This window comes from Otolemur garnettii, unplaced genomic scaffold, assembly GCF_000181295.1.
Source record: "Otolemur garnettii isolate 467f Iridium unplaced genomic scaffold, OtoGar3 scaffold00002, whole genome shotgun sequence".
NCBI classification, from domain to species: domain Eukaryota; kingdom Metazoa; phylum Chordata; class Mammalia; order Primates; family Galagidae; genus Otolemur; species Otolemur garnettii.
The window spans coordinates 50,086,288-50,095,918 of record NW_003852397.1 but is presented as its reverse complement, the minus strand read 5'-3'; the positions used below and the strand labels follow the sequence as shown (position 1 = coordinate 50,095,918).

The 9,631-nt window shown below is 37.3% G+C and overlaps 1 protein-coding gene across 6 annotated transcripts in view; it reads right to left on the bottom strand.

The window, feature by feature from the left end:
- The window catches only part of FBXL2 (F-box and leucine rich repeat protein 2), an 82,468-nt gene that overhangs the window by 28,987 nt on the left and 43,850 nt on the right, over window positions 1-9,631 (bottom strand). For 4 of the 6 annotated variants that reach the window (XM_023513923.1, XM_023513928.1, XM_023513930.1 and 1 more), the window contains 2 exons: window positions 1,520-1,574; window positions 1,218-1,292 (listed from right to left, as the gene is read on the bottom strand). The exons of the other annotated variants lie outside the window; for them this stretch is intronic. Coding sequence is in view for 1 of the 4 variants with exons in the window: in XM_003781777.3 (XP_003781825.1) it covers window positions 1,218-1,292; window positions 1,520-1,574 (130 nt within the window). In the remaining 3 variants the exon portion in view is untranslated. The remainder of the gene's footprint in view (window positions 1-1,217; window positions 1,293-1,519; window positions 1,575-9,631) is intronic. 6 annotated transcript variants of the gene reach the window in all.

Genomic DNA, 9,631 nt, shown 5'->3' with positions numbered 1-9,631 from the left:
CCAAAAAAAAAAAAAAAAAAGACACAAAATGTACACCTTGTGAAAAGCACCTGGGAAACACACCACATAACTGAATTAAAATGCAAATCCACTACTGTAACTGAGTTGACTAAAGTGGAAATGAGTAAGGCTTATTATCCACCCTACTAATATTAGGTAGATATACTCCAGAATCTCAAGACCCTCACACTAGTACTCTGGGAAATTACTATGTGCAATGTTCTGTATTATCTCTGTTCCCTCTCTTTTGGGTTATAAGTTGGTATTAAGTACTAAAGTTCTTATAAAACAAACTTTCCTCATTTGTTCAGGTTTATTAAGTGGAGACATTTACATATTTACAGATAAATGTGCCAGATTCTGAAAGTCTTTAAAGATTATTTAAAGATAATAAACCAGAAGCACTGAGAGATTACACGGCCTTTGTAGCTGAGCTGAAGTAACATTTTATTTATTTATTTATTTATATTTTTGAGACACAGCTCACCATGTCATCCTGGGTAGAGTGCTATAGTGTCACAGCTCACAGCAACCTCAAACTCTTAGGCTTAAGTGATTCTCTTGCCTCAGCCTCCCAAGTAGCTGGAACTACAAGTGTCCGCCACAACGCCCAGCTATTTTTTGGTTGTAGTTTTCATTACTGTTTGGCAGGTCCAGGCTGGATTTGAACCCACCAGCTCCAGTGTATGTGGCTGGCACTCTAGCCGCTGCGCTACAAGCATGGAGCCTGAAGTAACCTTTTAGATCTCCAGCCTCACCTGTGGGCCCATGCTTTATGCCAGCAGTTCTCAACTTGTGGGTCGCAGTCCCACAGGACTGTATTAAAGGGACATGCCATTAGGCAGGTTGAGAACCACTGGCTTTATGCAATTTCACCATTCTTGACGCTGAACTGGAATTCTCAGTGCATCTTTCATATCAATAAGTATTTGTCAAGTTTCCTAAGGTCAAAGCACTGACCAGGTGTTAATAATGTAGGGGTAAGACTTTAAAAAGCTAAGCAGTAAGATAGATTGCAGACAAGAACAAGAAGCTGCTGAGTTTTGGTATTAATATATAAAACATCCTCCAGTTTTCTTTTCTCCGTTCCATGTTGGTGCTTTACTATTAAATCTAAATGTAACAAAATAAGAAGGCAGGAAAGAAATAACGAAAGAGGAAACAGTTACTTATTCCTTTAAAAAACAAGTCTTCTGTCTAAATCAAAGCTAACTTACCTCTACATCTGTTTGAAAGTTAAAAAGATCTATTCTTTGCCAGTTGCTTCCATCCAGGGCTAAGATGTTCCAAGCCTGGGAGGTAGGAGGTAAAAGAAGAGAAATTGGGGTAAACGAGAAACACTTATTGAGACTGTTAATGAAAGTCTTGATTCAACTTTTGTACGTATTTTTAAGCTTTTACACTTGATGTATATCAGCAATCAAATGTATAATAGTAATATTTATATTATATTAAAAGATAAACCAATCTTCATTCTAACAAAATAATATCTAATTTAAAAATCTGGTGAGTACTCTACCTTGGAAATCTGTGCACATCGGCACAAAGTTACTATATCCAAGAAGGAAAATATTCTATGAAGAAAAAGAAAAAAAACACAAAAGAGAGATGGTGTTAACATTTTAGGGTAATTATAATCTTTAAAGATTTAACGTACCACCTGGATATGTAAGTTTTATCATGATCCCTCAATTTGCAACACGCAAGTGTACTATAATTTCACATCACTATTGTGAAATAATGTTTCAACTTTCAGAAGGTGTTTAGACACCCTATACAATTTTCTTAAAAGAGCACTATTTAAACTTTTATTTTCCTTGTTCTAAGAGATGGATATGGCAAAGTAAATCATAACTAGTTCTATTTGAAGACCAACTCTTTTACCTCCCAGGCAACTCAGCCTGGTAAAAGTTAAGTTCCTTTAATCTAATGTCCCTATTACACAGCACAAACCCCTATTTTGGTGGCAGATGCACCAAATAGGCTCAGATACACCAGACACAAATAACAATCCCAGAAGAAAGCTTTGTGACAAAGCCCATTTGGTTTGATGTATTTGTTCACCTGACAGAAAGGTGGCACTCATTAGTGGTAGGGTCTATGTGTGACCAGTTTTTCCTAAGCAAGAGCCAAGAAACCACAGCAGATGAGAAAGATGGGGGAAAAAGAAAAGCAGAGAGAAGCTAACAATAACTTGATTGACAGCAGTGATGCCTCCTAGAGGAAGCGGTAGCTACCAGAATGGCAGAGGTCTGAGTGAGGCCCCAACATCCAGGCAGGAAAAGAAAGCAGTTGCTGATAACATGACAGTATAGCGAGCACACAGCCGTGTGTGCCTCAGTACTGTGGAGTGACAAAAAAAGTGCAGCTGTTCTGTGAGAAGGGTCGATGGGGGGAGGGCAGGACAAGAACAGGGTCTCAATTCTGGTAGTCCTGGGAGGTAAGTATCAGGATATTTGCCTCTGTCTGTGGAGGGCTAGGAGGGGTAAGGTAGAAAACAGCCACGTATAAAGTACCTCAAAACTCTTCAAACAGAACAATCAGTGGTGAGTTAAAATTCCACAGGCTCGGGGAAGAGGAGGAGAACCACTAACATACCAGAGTGTCATATCCTTCAGTACTGCACTCACATGGAGTGGCAGGGACTAGTGACCGTGGACCTGCCACCCTACAACATAGGCTCCAGTCATTTTCCAGTGAAAAGCAAAGGGATCTTGTACATAGGGAGATGCTGGTGGCTGAAATATGTGTTATATACATATAACAGATTTCAGGATTTCTACACACTATTACACATTTCCTTTATGGAAATGCATCTCACTAAAACCACAAGCCCTCATGCGTGCAATATCTGTGTTCTGTGCCATAAGACCACTGACAACCAGCCACAACTGTCAGCTCCCTTAAAAAAAAAAAAAAGATCAACTAGAGCTATTAGTCTGGGACAGTGGAATGTGTTTCACGTGGAGGTGGGGTTCTGAAGCCTATGCTGAAGGTGACAAAGGAGTTAGCTAAGTTTCACTTGAAAATCCCTTACGAATGTACCACCTTGGAGAACCCCGTATTCTATCACCTCTCAGTAATAACATTGGTAATCATAACAATAGTTGATTATGTACTATGTGCCAGGAATGAAAATGCCACAACAATGCTATGGAGGTATTATGGGTACAAATTACTAGCTTCGTTTTACATATAAGGACACTGAGCGGAGTAAAGTAACCTGCCCAGGCCACACTGCTAGTAAGGATGGAGCTATGATTTCAATCCAAGAGCCCAAGGCCAAGACCACATCATATATTGCCTTTAAAAGTTTGATACAGTCACTTTTCCCTCAGGACTGGAGTAGATGCTGAGAAAGAAAAGAAACTTTGTATCTGAGGAATACCAGATCCTTTAAATTATCAGGCACTGAATGTGACAGCAGTCATATCTCACTCCCCCTTGAACTTAGTAACTTTTTTTTTTTTTTTTTTTAAGAGATGAGTTCTCGCTATGTTACCCAGGCTGGACTCAAACTCCTAGAGCTTAATCCTGAAGCTACTTGCTATGTGGGATCTAGATAGACTAATGCCAAATAGCCATAAATTAACAATGGCATAAGCTGGACACTGTACTCATATCCCCATAGTCCATTGATGTTATTTCTGTTAATCAATAAGAGTTCCTGAAATAAATATTCCTGAGAGAATAAATAAAAAGTATTTATCCCTTTTTCTTTTCTTTTTTAATTTAGAAAAGAGCCTCAATCTGTCACCCTTGGTAGAATACTGTGGTGTCACAGCTCACAGCAACCTCCAGCTCTTGGGCTTAGGCGATTCTCTTGCCTCAGCCTCCTGAGTAGCTGGGACTACAGGCACCCACCACAACACCCGGCTATTTTTATTACAGTTTGGCCGGGGCCAGGTTCGAACCCGCCACCCTCAGTATATGGGGCCGGCGCCCTACTCACTGAGCCACAGGTGCCACACTATCCTTTTTTTCTCAAGCCTCTCCTTTGTTATTGGGAGCAGTTCCCAGTGTTTCCTCCGTTACAGTCTCAATCTTAGCCCAAATAAACTCCCTCAGTTAATTTTGCCTCAGTTTCTTTATTTCCTTATTCAGGTTGACAATGCTATGTTCTCAGCCTTTAACACCAGATGTAGTTTTCATCAGTAAGCACGCTGTTTAGGAAAACACTAGAATCTTACTAAGTGAAGCAAGATGCTCAGACACTGAGACACATGCAAGAACCCAGAAGCGGAAAAGAAATCCACATCTCACACTTCCTAGCCAATTTTAGTTACTGAATGAACAAAAACTGCCTAAAGTATTTACATAATTTCCCTTCTTGCTTCACCTTTTAAATTGAATGTAGTTGAATTTGAACAAATAGGCTTGATGACACTCCAAACTGCCAAACTGAAGCCTAAGCCAATTCCTGACTCAGGTTCTAAGGAATAAAATTAATGCCCTGAATAACACAGTTTGGGATACTGACAACAGAAACAGAGTTAGCTAGAGGAGGGGCAAACTGAGTTCCGAACCCTCCAAAAGATTTTTTTTCCTAGAAATTACTCCTTCACTTCCGAACTTTGTATTCTGTTCCATTGGTCTGTTTGTCTGTCTTTGCACCAGTTAAGACCCTGTTTTAATTATGAAGCTTTGTAATAAGGTTCAATGTCTGGTAATGTAAACTTTGTTTATAACTTTGTTCTTGTTTCTCATGAAGATTACCTTAGTATTCTTGAACATTTTACTTTCTATTTAAGTTTTAAAGTCAGTCTCAATTTTCACAAGAAAACCTTCTGAACTTTCTACTTGGATTGCATTGAACTTACAAGAAGTTTGAGAAAAACTGAGATTTAAGTATTCCAATCCAGAAACATGGTATGTTCCACTCTCTTTATAGGACTTCTTTAATTTCTCACAGTAATTTTTGTAGTTTTCCACATAGACACTTTAAATTTTTTCCTGGTTATTTGATGTTGTTACTATTAAAATGGAGTATTTTAAGTATTCTCAAATTACTGCTGGTATAGAAATATAATTTTCACATATTGACCTTTTATTTAGCAACATTTGAAATACTTTAGTCATGCCAATAATTTTCTACACACAAAATTAATTCACCTGTGAATAATTTTCCTTTTTCCCTTCCAATGATTATATTTTCTATTTCTTTTTCTTGCTTTATTGCAGTGACTATCATCTCCTCTACTATAATGACAAACAGAAGTGACAAGGAAAGACATCTCTGTTTCATCCCCATTGATTATAATGTTTGCTATGAAGGTTGTTTGGGGGGTGGGGGACTGTAAAATATTTCAGCTTTGCAGACATGATCTTAACATCTCTTGAATATTTGCTTATGTTCCCTTTTAAATTTTCATTTAAAGCAAGAGCAAGTAGTACAGAGATTTATCATTTACACCCCCCAAGTTCCTCCCCCCCCCAAACACAGAGTTCCCTTTATTAACATCTTTTATTGGTATGGAATATTGCTACAATTAATGAACCATTGACTCATTATTTACTGAAGTCTATAGTTTACATCAAAACTCATTCTTTGTACAGTTTTTTACTATGTGTTTTGCCAAATGCAAAATGCCATGTAGCCATTACTGTATTACATGGACTAGTTTACTGCTGGGCTGGGGATGGTGGCTCACGCCTGTAATCCTAGCACTCTCTGGGAGGCTGAGGTGGGTAGATTGCCTATACTGCCTGAGCTTAGGAGTTTGATACCAGCCTGAGCAAGAGAGAGACCCTGTCTCTGCTAAAAACAGAAAAACCAGCAGGACGTTGTAGCAGGTGCCTGTAGTCCCAGCTACCAGGGAGGCTGAGCCAAGAGGATTGGTTGAACCCACGAGTTTGAGGTTGCTGTGAGCTATGACGCCATGACATTCTACTGAGGGAAACAAAGTGAAACACTGTCTAAAAAAAAAAGAAGAAGAAGAGTAGTTTACCGCTCTAAAAATCACGTTTCCCTCATCTTCGTAAATCTCTAGGAACCAGTGCTCTTTTTAATGTCTTGACAATTTTGTCTTTTCCAGAATGAAGATATGAATGGAATCATATGCTCTGTAACTGTTCAGACTGGCTTCTTTTACTTAGCAATATGCATTTTAAGTCTTCTTATGGCATGATAGCTTATTGCTAGGGCTACAGGCACCTGCAACAATGCCCACCTAATTTTTCTTTTTCTTTTTCAGTAGAGTAGGGGTCTCCCTCTTGCTCAGGCTGGTCTTGAACTTCTGAGTTCAAGTAATTCTCCTGCCTCAGCCTCCCAGAGTGCTAGAATTCCAGATGTAAACCACTGAGCCTAGCCAGATTTGTACTTTTCTAATGATTAGTGATACTGAGCTTGTTGGCCATTTGCAAATCTTCTTTTCAGAAATGTCTACTCAGATCTTTTGTCCATTTTTTGATTGGTTGGGTTTTTCTGTTTGTTTTTGCTATTGAGTTCCTTACATACTCTGGTTATTACCTCTTGTCAAATGGGTAATTTGCAAATATTTTCTCTCATTCTGCCGGTTGTCTTTTCACTTTGTGTCCTATGCTGTGCAGCTCCTTAGCTTGATGTAATCCTATTTATCTATTTTTTGCTTTGGTCTCACACAAAATCATTGCCCAATCCAATGTCCTGGAGCATTTCTCCAATGTTTTCTTCTAGTAGTTTATTTCAGGTCCTAGATTTAAATCTTTATTTTGATTCGAATTTTGTATTTGGTGAAAGATAAGAGTCCAGTTTCATTCTTCTACACATGGTTATCCGGTGTTCCCAGCAAGATTTATTGAAGAGACTGTCCTTTCCTCATTGTATGTTCTTAGCACCTTTTTCAAAAATAAATTGGGTATAAAAACATGGATCAATTTCTGGCTTCTCTACCGTGTTCCATTGGTCTGTGTGTCTGTTTTCATGCTCATGCCATGCTGATTTGGTCACTGCAGCTGTGTAGTATATTTTGAAGTGAGATGGTATAAAGCCTTCACCTTAGTTTCTTTTTACTCAGGATTCCTTTGGCTATTTGGGATCTTTTGTAGTTCCATATAAACTTTAGGATTTTTTTTCTATCTCTGTGAAGAATGTCATTAGTATTTTGGTGGAGACTTCACTGAATCTGTAAATTAATTGAATAGTATTGACATTTTATCAATATTAATTCTTCCAATCCATGAGCATGGAATAGCTTTCCATTTTTTTTGTGTCCTCTTCAATTTCTTTCAAAAATGTTTTATAGTTTTCCTTATATAATATTTAACATTGTTGGTTAAATTAATTCCCAGGTATTTTATATTCTGTGTAGCAATTGTAAATGGGATTGCTTTCTAGATTTCTTTTTCATATTATTCACTATAGGCATATATAAAGGCTACTGACTTTTTTTTTTTTTTTGACACAGAGTCTCACTATGTCACCCTTTGTCAAGTGCCATGGCGTCACAGCCCACAGCAACCTCAAACTCTTGGGCTTAAGTGATTCTCTTGCCTCAGCCTCCCAAGTAGCTGGGACTACAGGTGCCCATCACAACACCCGGCTATTTTTTGTTCCAGTTGTCATTGTTGTTTTAGCAGGGCTAGGTCAGATTTGAACCCTCCAGCCTCAGTGTATGTGGCTGGCGCCATAACCACTATACTATGGGGGCCGAGCCTCCTTTTTTTCATTTCTGATGTTATTTAGGTCTTTTCTGTTTTTTTCTTAGCCTTGAGCTAGTTGATTTTTGTTTAGCTATATGACCTACAGTAATGAACAATCTGTAAAATTGCTTTGTTTTATGCTTTCTTGAAGATAATAAAAATTATAAGCCTTATCTTTTATAGGTAGACATATAAGAAATTCAGTGATTTTTTTGTGGATTGTGAGACTAAAACATTTGCAAACAATATTTTTTGGCCTAAAAAGCAATAATGTATAGAGGGAAGAAGATGAGGTTTGAAGTTAATAGGCGTTGGTTCTCAGACTCACAGAGACCCTTTAAACTTCAAATATGTTCTTACCAACTATGGAATCTTGATTAAGTCATCCAGCCTTTTTGTCTCAGATTTTTCAATTATAAATTCAAGATGATTATAACAACTCTGCCTATTCCAAAAGATTAGATTGTCAAGTGATGATTAAAAAATTGCTACAGTACACTCAAGAAACATTCTTTTTTTCCAAAATAATAATCACTAGTAAACATTAGACTAAATGAATATACGGTACACGCCATGAATTAAAAGTAACATGAGCATGGCTTTCCTCAAACTGGAGGCAAAACCTCAACGGGACTTCAGAAAAGTGTGGAGACCTTTAAATTGTCAAGCAGAATATCAGTAGTTCTGCTTGAAACTGATGAGGATTTAGGGTGGCAGAAAGCCCCAGAAAATAATCACTTTCAGCGCTTTTGTATTTATACACTTTCTTCATGTCCTCAGATCAGCTAGATGACAAAAAGTGACATCAGGCATTAGATTCTTCAAAGAACTCTCTACTTAGAGTAATATCTCCAAAAGTGAAACTATCTTCTATGAAAATGACTACAGTCTTCAAAGTGTGGATATGAATGATAAAATTTCCTCAAAAGACCACTAACCCTGTGCTTATTCACCAAGGTATATAAAATAATTGTTTTACCTAAATATCAAAGACATTGATGTGCAAATGTTAAGTTTGAGGTTTTTAAGTATTAGCTTAAATGATATTATTGAAAGGAAAAGGCCTTGAATTTTACAAGGTATTTTCTTTAAGGACATCTTCCAAGAATTCAACTATGAAAACTACATCATTTACATTTGTTATCTCAGATTGTGAGAGCTAAGGAATATTGAAGAGAGATTTATCTTTCTTCAATCTACTTTTGAAGTATCTACTTTTTACTTGTTTCCCTTGCTAAAATTATCAAGCCTTTTAATTTAAAAGGAATCTAATAAAGATTTAAAAAGACAATGACACCAGAGTATAGCCTAATATGTGTATATGCACAATCTCTTTTTAGTTTTGACTCCCCATATTTTCAAGGGAAATTAAAGTTAAAATAAATTGGCTTTTTGGTAGAAAACAGAAATTTCTACTGCTGAGAAATTTTATTCTATTACTAATTCATCAAGATTTCATCACGAATATTGAGCAGTAAATAGTAACTAAAACACACCAGAAAATCAAATTAAATTCTGATTTAAAAATATTTAAAAGACACCTTAACAAAAAGGATACAATCAAAGGAAAGATCAATGAATGACCTCATGCAAATGTAAGAGGTTTAAACAATGACAAATCTACTTTAATTATAACACTAATCGTCTTATACAATCCTTAACTAAGTACCTACAAAAAGAAAGATTTGGTTTATTTGTAAAATAGAAGTCAACTGATTGATGGAATAGACAACCATACTATTGAGCTGTAGAGGAAAAATTTGCCAACTTGGCTCAGTGCCTGTAGCTCAGCAGCTAGGGCGCCGGCCACATACACTGCGGCTGCCGGGCCTGCCAAACAACGATGACACTTACAACAAAAAATAGCCGGGCATTGTGGCAGGCACCTGTAGTCCCAGCTACTTGGGAGGCTGAGGCAAGAGAATCACTTAAGTCCAAGAGTTTGAGGTTGCTGTAAGCTGTGATGCTAGCACAACATAGAGAGATTCTATCTCAAAAAAAAAAAAAAAAA